Source organism: Prionailurus bengalensis, chromosome B2, assembly GCF_016509475.1.
Source record: "Prionailurus bengalensis isolate Pbe53 chromosome B2, Fcat_Pben_1.1_paternal_pri, whole genome shotgun sequence".
In the NCBI taxonomy this organism is placed as follows: Eukaryota; Metazoa; Chordata; class Mammalia; order Carnivora; family Felidae; genus Prionailurus; species Prionailurus bengalensis.
Genome location: NC_057349.1, coordinates 96,852,649 through 96,869,216, shown reverse-complemented (window position 1 = coordinate 96,869,216; position 16,568 = coordinate 96,852,649). Strand labels below are relative to the sequence as shown.

The window sequence follows — 16,568 nt, the reverse complement described above, 5'->3', positions numbered from 1 at the left end:
AATAGAAATATAATAGGCATTTCTTCTTGCTTTTCATCTTGTCTTGCTGTAAATGCTAAAATGAACAGCAAATTAACCCTGCGTTGGAACAGAGTCCCTGTCACAGCTGATACCCCCTCTCTCGCGACTTGTAAACATCCCCGCATCCTGTCGCTGCTTTGACTTCTCCTACAGAGGAAAGACGAAAGTGCCTGATTGAGTTTGGCAAGAGAGTGTAGGAACACTTGAATCCTAAAGGGAGTACTGCGTGTCAACTCTGCTATCTTTCCCAGCAGAACAAAATATTACCATGCTGTCTCCTAAAATAGTGTACAATTAGGAAGGAGGAGGAGGAGTGGAGGTGGGATTGTTTTTTTTTTTTTTTTTTTTTTCCAAGCTACATATATCGACTGTCTTTCTCTCCATTTTTAACTTTACTAGCCATTCTCCAAATGGCTGGTTATAAACTACTATACAGAACAAGCTAACAAAGACAGGGCCATCCACGCTCTATAATCAGATATAAAAGATTTGCACACAATCTGAGATCTTATAGTTAATATTCAGTGATATCAGAATTAGCATTTAGAACTCTATACAGAAAAACTGTAATACTTCATAAATGATGTAATAATGAACAAACCCTTTCAAAAACTGTTTTCACTGTGCTAAAGTAACATTCTAGACTTGTTGTAAGTATGTTATTCTTACAAGTAGTTCGCAGTTATTCTTGAAGGCAAGCCTTGGAGTTTCCTTAGCATAGTGCTGCTGGGGGAAATTTTCAGCTTGTCCATCTTCATCTCTAGCCTGAAGGGAAATATAATGGCCTATTTAGGGACTTAACAAATAATGGAAGAAAAAAAAAAAGCTAAAAGCATAACAGCTCAGACCATTAAACAAACGGGAATCCAGAAATAACAACATTATTAAGAAGTTTGTTTAAATACGCAGTACGCCTTTTAGATGTCAAAATTCGGGGTTTATTTTTCTTGACGTAGTTTGGTTTCGACATGCAAATTCACTGTGGTGTGATATTTTAAATGATATGAAGCAAACCAAAATCAAATAGTTTCGTTGGCAATTAACCACCACTTTGGTCTTCCAGTGGCTTTCATTGCACATTGAGGATTATATGACATACGTACGTGTTTAAACTTTTTGGCATGCTTAAGCAATCTCTAGATAACGCACTTTAAGAAAATTCTAATAGCAAGGCCACAAGAAAAGCAGTTTGCATCGTTATATTTTGCATCGTAATACTATTAGAGATAAACTGATTCCCCTTGATTTTTAAATAAAGATCTGAAAGGAGCAATGATCTAGTAAGAACAATGATTCTTCAATCGAATGCAGTAAAAAAAAAATAGATTTAATTAAGAAGCTGCATTAAAAGTTACTAGTTATTTTGATCTACACTGTTAATTAAGAAAGCTGAAGTTTAAATGGAGACATTAACAGAACCCATTAGCAATACCGCTTGCATACAGTCTTGTCCTCCTAATCTCCATCCGTTTCTGGTTTGGAGTGGGAGAGGGGGAGAGGTAGGTGAAAGGAGGCGTGTCTGCAGCACACTCATTAAACCATTCATTTGGGTGACACTTGCACCTCGCTCTGCTCTCATCTCATCTTAGCCCTAACTGCTCCCCCTTTCCTGGCCTCCTGAAATTCACAGCTGAGCTGTCTCCCTCACATATGGCTTGCATATAATTATGCATATTCCATTTTGCGCTGCATTAAAATGATGAGCTCCTGGCTCCCTGCCAGCTGATTTTAAAAAGCCCAAGTGAAGTAGGAAAAAGGAGAGAAACACAGGGAGAGCCGCACAGGAAGCAGCAGGTAGTTCTGTCGGCTGTCTCTTTAGATAAAATGTATGTCTGGCACCAAGGGAACAGCTGAGAACTACCTGTTGTGATGTATGGATCGAGGAGGAGAAAACAATGAGCGTATGTCTGGGGCACAGCGATGACAGCACTTGGGTGGTGTTTCTCCTTTAATGGAGTGAAATTTGCCGGCTGACAAGTATCACTCAGAGCTCCTCGGCGAGAAGAGGGATCGTCGTTTTAGAAACGGAGCCGTATTTTGTACATTTAAGGATGTATAGCTTGTTTTTTAACAAAGCCTTCTGCTACTTATTACAGGGAGGGAACTGGATGGAATTTGGAAATGGAATGTCATGGGCAGTAATATTTGGGTTTCAAGAAGTTGGTGGGAGAAGAGAATTGCTCTGTTTTGGTTTCATTTTTGAAATGTATGAACATCTCTGGGATTGAGTGCCTTTTTATTATACCTTTTATCCCCCCCTACCAAATCAAAGTAAAATAAAAATGCAGTTATAGGACTGGACTACATGTGACAGAAAGCGTAAGCTTTGTTCACGTTCAGTGGTTATCAAGGCACTGAAAGCAATGATGCTCCTTCTCACAGCGTCTCACAGCGTCAGCTCTCCTCTGCAGCTACATCTGGGCTTAAGTTAATACAGTCTTAAATGGGGCCCACTTTAAAGTGGAGTGTATAAATAAAAGGCAGCTGGAGGAAAAACAATAAGATGCCAATGGGTAGCAACGATGTTAGATTCTTCTATTCTCTGTAAGTGTGTTTTAAGCCACTCTGTGAGGTCTCTTGACGGCTGATGCTACATCTACTTCGTCTTTCCTATTCTGCCATTTCCAGTGCCTTACTTTTAGCTGGTACTTAACAAACGTTTAAGTGATGAAGAAAAAAAAAAGCCCCATACATGGATGGTAACTAGACCTTACTATAAACAACTCTGTAGAAAATGCCACCTCGAAATATGCTAAAGTTGGTGGTTAGGTTTATTATATTCCTGATGCACTATGATACATATGCTTGGAAACACACTTAGCATATAGTTTACGAGGGCTACTATTTACATATATATGTCTATATTCAATATACATGTATCTTGTGTATAAATATTCATAAGGTGGAATATGTTTATTATGCATGTACTATGTGTACACATTCATACACACCAGATGCCTGGGGATATTTTCAACATTAGTGGCAAAAATACATCCATTCCACTTACACGTAAGGTGATCACAATGCTTTTTATGTTTTTAAAGGACAGGAAATAATCCCATTGTCTAATATTTGAAGGTGCTTCCTCAAAGGAGCTAAAGATTTCATATAAAGACTCATAATTTATGAGGTGGAATAAAACAGCCATGGAAGAGAAAGGAGAAGGAGATTGAGAGGGTTGGAAGTAAAGAGAGAAAGCCAGAGATTTGCTTCTTTATGGAGCTGTCTATTTCCCTCTCCATCAAACCCCATGGCCCTTGGAATGGTCTGCCTCTCGCAAGCCATCTGATGCCAGAGTGCAAGACGTTCCATCCTGCAGCCATTTGCTGCATTGCCACCATGTGCCACAGAGCTGGGAAGCATACAACATGCTAGAACCCCCAGCACCGTCTCCCTCACGTGTGTGTGCACACATTGAGCACTCACCCGCCTCTCGCCAGAGTAATTCCTTTTGCATTCTAAAGGGTTTTTTAGTGTAAATTTTAAAACTACTATTCCTAGACTAAGTGAAATTAAGTGCCTTCAGCGAGGGCAATAATTCTCCACTCTTGACTGCATACTAGAATCATCTGGGGTGGCTTTTTAACATTGGAGCCTATCCTGCCCCCTCCTGTCCCACTTTTTTCCAAGACTCTGATTTAATTGGTCCAGCGTGGGGCCCGGACATGGGTGTTTTTTAAAAAGCTCTGGGGTGATTGTAATGTACAAGCAGGGCTGAGAACCATTGATCTAAGGAGTGTGCCCAGAGGAGGGGTATCAAGAGGAGGCCCTTGGGACAGTGTCGGCAGAATGTTCTCTAACCACATCCCGACCCCACTAGAGTGAACTGCTATGCAACACTAAGAGGATGTAGGATATGGCCCCTGGGATGGGTCTTATTGTAAAGACTCCAGAGATGACACGGCTAGCTGATCGCAGGCAAAAAAATCCCTTATTTTAGTTCTTGGCATGACAAATAATATTGGAAGAACTACTAGACCAGCTCCTCAAAAGGCCTTTCTGAACCTCTATAACCAAGTCAAAAATCCCCATGTGCCCTCGCTTTGACTTGACACAGGTACAACTTTACACCGGTTGGTGTGATTTTTTTGTCTTCTCTGCAAAGCAGCACGCTTCCTAAGGGCAGAGATAGTGCCTGGTTCCTCACCTCTGGACCTTCAGCCCCAGCCACTGCATGGTACACGGTAAGTGCTCTGTGGGAATGAGTTCTGTTTTCATTCCTGCAACTCGATGGCGATGTTAGACAAAAATCCTAGTAGAGTCATTTTATAACCTGTTATATATTGAAGTCAGTGCTTTCTGCCTCTGCCCCATCTGGGCTGGCAGACAATGGCATATCGAGGCAGGGCTGCGTAAGCCCTGCAGACATTCAGCATCTCTGGTCATGGTAAAAACATGAAGCAGAATGACTTTTAGTTGTTTTCTTTTATTGTTCTTAAATTCTTCACAGACCATGAGCTCTCTCACTGCCTTTCTTGGGGCAGACCACCCCACTGCCAGCTCTTGGCATCTCCTGGGGCCCGGAGACCTGTGTTGATGTCTGACTTTGTTCTGGAGTGACCAGTTCTGACAGAAGGAATGCCAAGATACATGATGAACTAATTCTCTCCATGTGTCTTATTCTCAGCAGCTTTATTCTGACTAATACGCTGGATATTTATGCCAACTATGGGGAAAAGCAAACGGGAAGCTTTTTTTTTTTTTTTTTTTACATTTTACTACAAATGCGATCGTCAAACCAAAGGTACATTTCTTATCTACTATTCTAAGAAGACTCCACCTCTTGCTATAAAATAGAAGTAGAAATCCTTCAGTTAAACTGCAGAAAGTAAATATCCTTCATTTAAACTGCAAGGGGATTTCCCCATCTTGCTGACAGTCATGTTGTGCCTACCATTTGAATAAATATTAGATTATGTGCGACACTTAGACCCATTGCCTCTCTACCTCAAAAATCTCCGGCTTAAACAAATTCATATTCACCTCTCTCTCCCTTTCCCTTTTTTATTTTGATTCTTACATATGGCAAACTTTGGTTCTCTTTCAAAGAATTCACTTCTTCCTTTGGGCCAAAGCTTTGGTGTCATGTACATCTTCAAGCAAGATCAGCATGTTTTCTCCTCGAGAGTCTCCCTTAGAAAAGGTGGAACATTCTAAAATCAGCTCCACCGGCCTATACCCCAGAAAAGTGAGATTTTTCTGACTCAACAAAAAGGTTAACACTGCTGCCATTTAAGTGGAAAGATAACTACACTTCCCAGTTAAGACCTCCCTGTGATGAATGGGAGTTTACACCTCTGTGTCGCCGTGATTTCAGAACTTTTTTGGAAAACAAGAGAAGGTTCTGCCTGGAACCAGAGTGGGGAGAGCACACAGAGCGTCTAGACTGAGCGTTCCGGTGCTGTGGCGGACTTGGCACACACCGGCTCACACACGTGGTGTCGTTACCAGACTTGAGAACATCAAAAATAGTGCATCTCCAAGTTGGGGGGGGGCGGGTAAGTTTAGAGATGAATAGTTGCAGAGAAAAACTTTCATTTTTTAGAACGCACTCTTTGAGCCAGGAGTAATAGAATTTCCGTTCAAAATTCAAGACAAAAGCACAGGGACACATCACCTCTGAAAACCCTTAGGATTTCATTTTCCGATTTCCGGTCCCATTTCCGGTCTGTCTTTCCTTAGCCAAATGCCTACATACATTTCTCTTGAAGAAACTCAGAAAGGAATAAACTGCAACTGTCATGTGTGTTGGGAACATCTCTGTGACCTTGGCATAAAGGTCAGCCCGGTTTCCAGGCCCCTCAGTGAAGTTCAGCCAGTGCTGGCCCTGGGCTAAAATAACACAAGGAGGCCTGTGGAGTGGCTCCTGCTTCTTCTGGATTACAGCTCAGCTATTCTCATCTTGATGGTCCAAACTCCTCACGACTGAAAGCCCAGTTCCCTTCAACTGGATTCCTGTCCTTTACCCCCATTTTCTCTTTGTAAAACTAGATTCCATCTGTCCTCCCCCACTTCTCCTGGAAAATTCTTATACATCTTTTAAGCGTTCATTCAGTCTGCAGCTCCTTTAGGAAGCCATTCCAGACCTCTTCCTCCTGATCCTAACCCGGGCTCTGTACCCCTCTGTCTATATATTTATATGTATCAGCATTCCACCCATTGCATTGCATTATGACCATCTATGTGTGTGTCTTCCCCACCAATCTGTGAGGTCCTTGAGTGCAGAAACTGTTCTATTCAGCTGCAAATCTCTAGAGCCTCATCTACTGCCTGGCATATTATAAAGACTCCATAAATGGTGAGTGAGTGAATGAATGAGTAATGAGTTCCTATCCTTCAACCCTAGCATCTGGACATTCTGCCTTGCACTCTAGTCCCCAGAGGTGAGTGCCCTGTCCCTGAACCTCAGGAATCATCTCCATACCTGAGTCTGAGCAGGCCTCTGCCACAGTTCTCTGATCACACCTGCCTCCCACCTGGACCCTCACTGGCTACTCCACGTACTTCTGCCCAACACCTGTCCCTCCCACCTGGTTAGACACTAGAGTCTTAGCCTCACTTCAGATCTTGTACTCAATTTGGACTTCAGCCAATAATCATTTTGTCCGTGTTTCTCTCCTCTGCCTCCCCCTCTAACCTCTGGTTGTTGCTGAACAAATCCTCATCCCCAAAAGTCCATTCTCAGATTAACCAACCCAGGGCCTTGCTCCCTGTTTCTGCTATCTCATCTGGTCATAGTGCCCCAAGTCAGTCTGGAACTCCTTGGTATAACTCATCTTGGTTATGACTCATGTCTTATCTTCCCTACCAGATTGGAAACTGCTTAAGGGAAAATGGATGAAGCCCCCATGCTCAGCACAGTCCCTTGTACAACAAACAATCCTGTAAGTATATGTTGAACGGATTCATTAACCCTTCGCTCCTCCTTAAGCCAAGGTCCAGAAGCATTCTGTTTTTCCCCACCCTGAATGGTCTGCCTCTACAAATGGATCCCCTTAAGTGTGAGTTGTTCCTATGCAAATATTCAAGTCAGTGAACATCAGGTTGCAGAGAATGGCATGGCTTGTGGACAGGATTATGTGTGCATGCAACTTGGGTAGAGAGCTTTCTCTCGCACAGAGGACTCCCACCTGGCATCAGGCTCCCTGCTCTGGAGACACCCCAGGCACGCAGAAACATCAGTTTCTGGACCCAGGCATCTGCTCAATTCACGTTAGTACTAATTTTTGCGTCAGACTCCTCGGCCCTCCCTTTCATTAGTTTGTCATCAAAGATTGACTATGGGATTCCTGTAGTGGTGCTCTTTTACTTTGTTCTTTTAACAAAATGTATTTAAATTCCCATTTAGCAAGCAGGCCAAGGGAGAAGCTGTTTCCCCAGTGACGTTCCTCCTAATTCTCCATCCTCCATACCTGCCAGGCTCCTCTGACAGCTCCCACATCTCTGATGGATGAGATGGACTTATTTGCTGCAGCTATTTTTTCACTCCATGCAAACCTTTATATATATCATAAATTTTTAATATCCAATTTGGAGTCTTCAAAGAATAACGGTAACAAATATGCAACATGAAGATAATGGGAATCAAATCATGTTTATGGCCTCTAGGAGCATCTCCTTAAACGATGTCAGGTCAGAACCACTCAGAGCTGTGAGCGCGTGAGGCTACCGGGCTGATCTCGCGCCTGATTAATGGCTGCCCTTACTCAGGGGCCCTAATGGATTGCATGACAGTTACGGCAACAGATTCCACATCAGCCTGAAATACAGCTACCACACCAGCTAAAATATATCATGCTCATCCCAGCACATTACAGCTGTGTCCAGAGAAATCAGAGCAGTTGCTAAGTGGTTCTGAAAATCCCTGTTTTTGCTTCTCATTTAAAAAATCTGTTCTTCCTATATTGGACAGGACTGCTGGATTTATCTTGCACTGCTTTTTGTCAGGTCACCTGAGTGTCTTTGGTAAGAACTGTCTTCCCAAAGTGGTCTGCGGGTAAGGCCCAGCAGCTGGGGCATGCAGCCCCCTCTTCTGTTCTCTGCTAAAGTCACACCACCATCACATCCCAAGCAGCTTCTGATTATCCCAGGACCCTCAATCCATGGGGGATTATCCAGGCTCCTGATGGCTCCCCTCCTCCCACCTCTTGCCTCCACCCACCAATTGCCTTTTGGCTTTTTCACTCGCTATTCATTTGTATTTATTACCCAGGGTCATGTGAGGGGAAACAAAAGGCAGGCAATTCCACCATGTTACCCGTTGGCACCTATGAAATACTTAAATAATTGGCCTAATCTAGGCATTTCAGGTGGTCCTTTTATTCCTTTCCTCTGAAATCACTAGGCAGAAGGGGCTGGACTCCAGTCTTTATATACAGACCTCAGGATGGGCCTAACGAATTAGAGAAAATGTGAAACAGGCAAGGCTGGAAAGGGACCCCAGGACCCCATCTGTAAGAGTAGGAAAGAATCCAGACGTAATGGAGGAGATTTACTATCCACAGGAAGTCTCCCTCGAAATAACCTGGGCTCAGATGGGAATACGAAACACACTAGAACCAGATGAAGGTACTGCTCTGGATATTATCAAAGATTAATAGTAACAGCTAACATCCCTACAGCTGTTATGAACGCACCAGACATCATTCTAAGTGCTTTATATTTAACACACACACCCACCTATATACCAGAGCAAAACAAAAACTTATGATTAGGTACTATTATTACCTCCTTTTTATATACAAGAAAACAGGAGCACAGAGAGATGATGTTGTTCATACAAAGTCGCACAGCTAACAAGTGGTGGAACCAGAATTCAGACTCAGGCAATCTGCCTCCACAGCCCTCACTCTATACTTGATGATCTGCTAGCTCTCTGCTAGTGGTTTAAAACAAAATCAGTGTTGGGGCACCTGGCTGGCTCAGTCGGTTAAGCGTCCCACTTTGGCTCAGGTCATGATCTCATTTGAGTTCAAGCCCCACACTGGGCTCTCTACTGTCAGCACAGAGCCCGCTTCAGATCCTCTGTCCCCCTTTCTCTGCACCCCCCCCCAAAACAAATAAACATTTAAAAACTTTTTAATTAAAAAAAATCAGTGTGAAATTACTTGAAAATACTGATGTCATTAAGCTAAAAATATATGTTATTAATTCATTAAGGGAGGTTTTCATAATTCTCTGGTTTTCTTGGGTTTTCAATTCTAAGATTGAATACACCAAAGAAATGAGGAAAAGAGGGTACTTAAGGACAAACATAACTGAAGGTGGTGGTGGGGTGGTCTGCAAAGAGCCTAGGAAAAAGAGGCGAGAGCAAACGTGAGTCAGTAAGTCTCTGGCATAGGCTGAGGGAGAAGCTACTTCAAAATTTATAAAATTAATCCTTAAAACAAACCAACCTCTTTGGCCTGATTCTTATTAAATAACCTTTGGATCATTGATTATGACACCTAAGCCCATCAATTCCAGAAGGACATGTCCTACAGAGCTCACTCAACTATTCAGATCCTTTAGCAATTTCCTTTGTGAATTTCTAAAAGCATTATCAATATTATCATATTATTTTTTATTAGTCTCATAAATGGTTCTGCACGGACTATAAAGGACATTGTGTATCTTATGTCATTCAGTCCTGGCACTCCAGTATATAAATGCAGATTGTGGCTTTGGTTAACATGAATCAGCTCATCAAAGCAGTGGATGAGCTGTGGATGAATTTTTGGATGAACTGGCAAAATGAAGTCCCTGGACTTGTTTAGCCAAGGAACAGGCCGAGATTGTGGTGATTCTTCAAGAGTTGGGGTGTGGGGAGCCAAAGGCCAGTTCACTAGCCTCTGTTCAATACCACAACACCCTCTACGACTAGGAAAAATTGAGACAGAGCAACAGTAATGTAGTCCCCATCAGGCTGATGGCTAATTAGCTCAGTGGGTGAGAAGATGATGCAAGAGGCTCAGGGGCACTTCCTGAGATAGTTAGCTTGCTCTGTTGTCCCTGTCACAGAACATACCCTTCATCATGACCTGCCACATCACATGCATAAAGGTCTTAGCAAAGGGGAGATGGACACCAGAAACACGTGAGAGAATGTGGATGAATCAGTGTGCATCGCTCACTGCTTTTGGAAGAAATAACTCAAAGGGCATACCCGGGTGATGATGGTCATGGATAGCTATGAATCACAAATTGAAACACTTGTGTCCTTGAACTAGTTTCTCATTCTGAGGTCAAGGACTATGATTTCTAAATTAGCAGCAATACTTGTCAAAGACCATGTCACAATTGTTATCTGTAATAAAGGTTCAGTGCTCAAACCAACCTTACCAGCAACCACAGAAATGCCATAATCAGGATCCAGATACTACAGGACTGTTTACATCTTCTCTGCATGGTTTACATGGGCCTCGGTCTACCTCATTCCCTTGGTGCCCACCAACCTGCAAAGTAGGCCTGTAGATGCCCCATAGAGGTCTGCACCGGTTCCCTACCAGCTCCAGCTTTGAGGCTACTTCTATACCACTCTCAGCTCTCAACCCTCACTCTTGGCTCTAGACCTGCCTTGGAAGCTTTGATCTGTGCACTCGGCCTGGCTGGAGCTGTGTCCATAGAGGCTGCCTTGAACTAGCCATTCTGGTCCTCCACCTTGGATAGCTACAGAAAAGTATCCCATCCTGGTCACTGCCCTGACCCGGGACAATTTTACAGTCAGCGTCCTATAATGGTGCCCAAAATATAACGTGTCTTAAAGATAAGGTTTCCTTAGTAAGAAACAGAAGTGCGAATTATGCAATGGTTTTAAAGATCTAAAGTTGGCCTGACATAAAGAAGAAAGACCAAGAGTAGGAGTAAAATCCTGGCTGTTACTGTGCCCTGTCCACACAAATGCTCTGACCAACATGGAGTGATGCTGTGGCTTGTACCAGTGGTGTCAGGCAAAGGAGAAAGACAGGGTGACACGTCTATTCACTGTGCCTCCTGGGTCTTTCCAAGTGTGAAGTTGGGATGTGATTCTGAACAGGATGGTCCTCCTGACTGCTTCAATTATGAGCCACGTACCACTTGAACTGCTAACAGAGGCGCCATCAGGCTTAGAGCAACAAAGTCAAAATTACTTTGTTTCCAAACCCAGGACTGATCAGCCTCTCTGAGGAGGCAAATGTAAAGATGGCAGCAAAGGAGCTTCTGATCAAATGGCCCTCTCCGGAGTCTTAATTTTAAATCCCTGCCATTCTGCAAATGATAAATGGAAGTAATAAAAAGCGGGACTGTGACATGTTTAAAGAGGGGGCAATCTTTCAAGCAGAATTCGACTTGTGTTGAGGGAAGGGCCTGTTGAAGCCACCAGCTGAGTACCAGATTAAGGTCCATGCTTAGATGATGATGTCAGTTAACACTTGTTCCTCTGTCACCCCTTTTTGAAAGTATTATTGTTTTTGTTGTTACATTTCCAGGAGTTACATTTTAGAATCAAAGCCTAAGTGACAAAAGACAAAAAGTGTCCTTGGTTTCCACATCCTCTCTCTGTGTAGTATAGTTGAGAACAAGAAGGTATAGTTTTCTCCTGCACAGCGAGCTGCCCTGCCCCTCCTGTTTGTCCCATTCCTCTTACCTGACCTTTCTGGTTACTGAAATTCCCAAACTATTCCAGATCCTCCATACTCTGGTATCTCAGTTGCCCAGTGGGGTTCTAGATATAAGATAACTGGGGAGCCACATCAGAATAAGGCTCCCAGACTGCAGACTGGACCCCACTGGAGAGAATATCACTGCTTCCAAAGATGTCCAATTCAATGACTGCTTCACAGAGATGTCACCACAAAAGAAAAAAAAACTCAGTATAGAAGTCACTTTGACAGTGGCATTAAGATTAAAGTTTGTTCTCTGCCAGACACCATGCTAAACAATTGCAGACTTTGGCTCATTACTCCCCAAACCGTTGTAAGGTCTATATGACCATTACCACCCTCATTTTTCCAATAAAGAATCTGAAGTGTAGAGAAGCTCAGTGACTTTTCCAAAGCAAACAAGCTAACAAAGGCAAAGCTGGGGTCCAAATGCAGGTGTTGTGACACCATGCCCAGGCTCTTGATCCCCATGCAACACTGGCTCTTCCACTGCAGCTCAGTCAGCAGAGGATGTTGGCTGACAATGAGCAACAGAAACTGTAGATATTACTAGAAGGCAGAGAAGTCAAGGTTCAAATGTCCCTGCGGGTCCTTGCAGGAGAGAGGAAAACTTTGCCCTCTGATCTCCCCTCTTTATGGTGAAGCACCAATGACCATTGCAGTGGTCAATGGAGCCAGCACCTCCCTGAAGGTCAAGGCCTGGGTGTCAGTCTACTAGGCCAAAGGCAACACAGGCAACAAGAACACAGCCAAAGGTTGAGCAGATCCAAACCCTAAGCCCACCAGGATGGAGGGCAATGACCTTTCCAAGTATTCTGCACTTGAGGTATGGGGCAAAAAAAGACGGAAGGATGGAAGGAGAGGGAGGGTGGGGAGTTGGTGTGGAAATGGGAGTTTGCCCGGGGAGTCCTATAGGTCAGCAGGAGAAGCTCTGCACAGAGATGGGGGGGGGGGGGGAACACACCCCTTAAGTCCCTTAAGTTGACAGACTTCCCATTGGGGGCCTGCTTGTTTTGAAATCCCTCTTATATTTAATTTGCAAATCTACATGATTAAGATGATGGGATTCCAAGGTGAGAGTGGGAGCCTGAATCTTTTCTTGGGTGTCAACATAGACTGAGCCATGTTTTCAAGGACAAAAGATTCTAAATTCATAAAACTTTACTTGTGGTTCTTACCTAATCATAGAACAGAAAACTGTCAAATGGTTTGATGTGGAAAATAGTAAAAGGGGAATAGGAATGATCATTTGACATAACTATTATAATATTAGCCTTCTCTTGTTACTAAAACATGCAATGTTTTACTACAATGCAATCAAGTATCCTAGTGTGTGAAATAAAGAAATTTCACTCTTATCTTTGCCTTAAGGAATGACAGACCTTTGCCTTTGAATGACAAAAGTGATTTGTCTAATTCTATAAACTACAGGTTGTACCATCTGCCTTTATACAAAACCATTCTACGTGGCATTGTGACCCCATAGAAAACAGACCGCAATGACAAGGACACGTATAAACTTTTTTTAAGGTCCCATTCATTCATTCACTCCTGCCTCATTTATTGAGCATCTACCAACGTGTCCAGCAGTTGTAGACAACTGAATAACTAACCATCTAAAATGAATGGTATTCGGAGCATCTGGGTGGCTCAGTCGGTTGAGCATCCAACTTCAGCACAGATCATGATTTCATGGTTCATGGGATTGAGTCCCATGTCCACGCTCTGTGCTGACAGCTTGGAGACTGGAGCCTGCTTCGGATTCTGTGTCTCCCTCTCTCTCTGCCCCTTCCCTGCTCGCTTTCTGTCTTTCTCTCTCCCTCCCTCTCTCTCTCTCTCTCAAAAATAAACATTTAAAAAAAATTAAAAATAAAGAAATAATAAAATAAAATGAATGATATTCAGCCCACATGTCCAACACATTTTAATTTTTTAAGTTCAACGATAGTAAAGCAAAGGATCCCTTGCCAAGGTCTAACCATTCACAATTTGGAGTGTCAAATATCATACATTTATATCCTATTTAAAATTTAGATTTTAAAATAATTATAATTTTTTAAAGTAAATAAAAAGTCAACCACAAAAGGCAAGAAGTAGAAAATATTCGCATAAGCAAACAAGAATTAGGATGAAATAAAAAACCAGAAAAAGTGAGAGAAAATTCTCAAAGGCCAAGCACTCCGTGTGCCATTTAGCTGAGGAGGTTAGTACAGAAATGGGTGAGGAGGGCCATTTGGTGCCAATACTAAGCTAAGTTTGATTTCTGGCACCAGCAATAAAACAGGGGACATAACATCCAGCTCAGAAATTCAATGCAAGGATTAACTGAAACAATTCATCGCAGGTCCCACACAATGCATGGAACAGAGTAAGTACTCAATATAGGACAGTTATTTAAATTTCACAGACCCACTTTCTTTTCTGAAGAGAAAAAACTCAGCTGGCAGGAAGGCAACAGGGACTCACTCTCTCCTATCATTAAAGTCTTGATTAAGTTGTGCACAACTATACAGCATGCTCGGCAGCCAAAGACCGATGTCAGTCAGAAGACACTGGTGAAGAGTTGAGGGCTTTTTAGAAATGCATAAGCACGAATCAGGATCTTAACCCTCTACGCATCGATATCAATGACCACTTCTACATCTCTTTCACCATCTGACTACTCATTCCGCTCCCTGCAAATAAAGCATGGTTGGGTTTTCTTTTTTTATCCCTTCATCTCCTCTTGGGTTTTGCGAGCAGTATCTCCATCAAGCAACTTTCTACATGGGCTGAGCAGCTCCCATCCAGGTGAGCAGCCGGAAATTCACGGAGGCTACCACGTGTTGAATTGCGCGGCCCTCACCACACCTCTGTCAGCTCAACCAAGGTCTTACTGTCGGTCTCTTCCTTACCATTCATATCCTCTCCCTTTATTCCTTATTTCCAGCTGCTAACTTCACCCTGTATCAACTTTGTTTCTAACTCAGTAACAGAGGACACCTGCATCATCTGCTGATTTTAAATGCTCTGCAGAGGTCGGGCACCCATACACTGTGACCCACACACTCTTTCCAAGCTGAACGGCCTCACCAATGACAGAGGATCAAATTACAGGGGAGAATTTCTCAACAATCCAATATGTGGTTCACCATTTTCACAAAATGTGTAAATGAGAGGATATAGTTTTCTTATTCAAAAGGCAAAGAAGGCTTATTCTTTCCTTTAAATGTTTCATCATTTATTAGGTCCTTATTCATTTAAGAATTCAGTACAAAACTGTTGCCTTTGAGTTTTGTTTTGTCTTTAATGTGTTCATCCTCATCTTTTGACACATCATCTCTCCTTCACACTCTTTAGACAGGACCCTGAATCACCTGGCAGTCTCTCCTCCATAAGTGAGACTCCCCTCTCCTAGCCACCTGTGCAATCGGAAACAGCTTTCTTTTATTTTACAGATTTACTTCATCTTGAAGTAAAATGTCATTTCGTTTCTATTTCTCCCCACCTCTTGCCCTGCCACAGGAAGCTGCTGTACAGGTACCATATAATGTTTATGCTCATTTGTTTCTTTGTATTACATCCTGCCCTCCTGTGCTCCAGAATCGGATGTCTACAAAGATATAATCAAAATGAAATTGTATTAGTTTAGATCAACATCTGTGGCAGCAATTCCTTAAATGATACAAACAAGGCAGTAGCTATAATGTCTGTCTTATTTCAAGGTAAAAATGAAAAATGACATCTTTGATGGAGAAGACTCCACAGAGACCCGAGGAGAAACGCGGCCTCTTCCCCTGCTCACAGACAGCTCTCTTTCCCGTCATATGGCTGACAGGTGTGTAATCATGTTCCTTAGTCACAGTTTGTGTTAAAATAACCAATTACCAAATGAATGAGAATTGAGCTCTAGTGTGACTGTCGCCACTGTTGCAGACTGATGATGCACATCCAAAGCACAGCTTTAAAGAGAGGCTCTGATGGGCTCCTCCCCAAAGATACTCTCCAAGGCTAGAAGCCTCTCCCACTGTACAATGACTCTGCTCAAATACAGGACATTTCTCCTCTGGCCCCTGCCCTAAGGAATGAAGCGACCAACAGGGCCACCATGGATGATCAGTCCAATTTCCTTGGCAACTCAAGGTCCCTACCATTTCCTGCCCTTGATCTTTCCATAACACATCACCCTCGCCTCTCATCTAATACCTGCTGGCAGAGCGGTCTCCCTGCCCACCCAGATTTCCGCATGGACAAGGCAGTACCTGCCATCAACCTGTTCTTCCCTCTGTGATGTATATCACCTTCCACCTGACCCCACAGTGACAAAAGACAATGCTGAAACCCAAGAGCCCTGACATTCCAAGTGTATCCTCACCGGGCAAGGAATTCCCCAGATCTACTCCCCAAGAAAGGTAGAGCAACATGCAGGTAGCCTGCAGAGCCACATGTTGTTCACTGTTGTGGGTATAGTCAAGAGAAGCAAATGCTTTAGCATTGATGAAAAAATGTAAGCACAAAAATCACACTTTCTATTGGCCCAAAGGTTGTCAACAGGCTGGGGGAGAAAGCCCACAAATAACTCAAATGAAGTCAATGTAGAAAATTGAGATAATGACTTATTTACAACAGGTTGATTATAACAGTGCAATTATTACACTGTAGGTGACCTTCACCACTTACCCCTCCCACCTGTCAGACATGCCCTGTTGTGGGCCCATGGGTGGAGGAGCCCTACTTCCCAGACTGGTGGCTGAAGAAAAAGCTGAAGAATAGATGAATAAAAGTTCCTGCCCTGTAGCTTTGTTTCCCACCTGTGAAGCAGGGTTAGTACTTCGTACCCACACTCGGTCACATAGGAGATGGGTTGTAAGCACCATGCAACACCAATGGTATAACTCAAGAAAAGATTTTTGAGTTGCATGTCCACTGAGATCTTTTGATCGGCAA

The 16,568-nt window shown here is 43.0% G+C and overlaps 1 protein-coding gene across 2 annotated transcripts in view; it reads right to left on the bottom strand.

The window, feature by feature from the left end:
- LOC122489828 (sine oculis binding protein homolog) overlaps positions 1–16,568 on the bottom strand; it is a 144,938-nt gene that overhangs the window by 46,865 nt on the left and 81,505 nt on the right. Inside the window, exon 5 of one of the 2 annotated variants that reach the window (XM_043592049.1) lies at positions 691–786. The exons of the other annotated variant lie outside the window; for it this stretch is intronic. Within the exon in view, the coding sequence (XP_043447984.1) occupies positions 691–786 (96 nt within the window). The remainder of the gene's footprint in view (positions 1–690; positions 787–16,568) is intronic. 2 annotated transcript variants of the gene reach the window in all.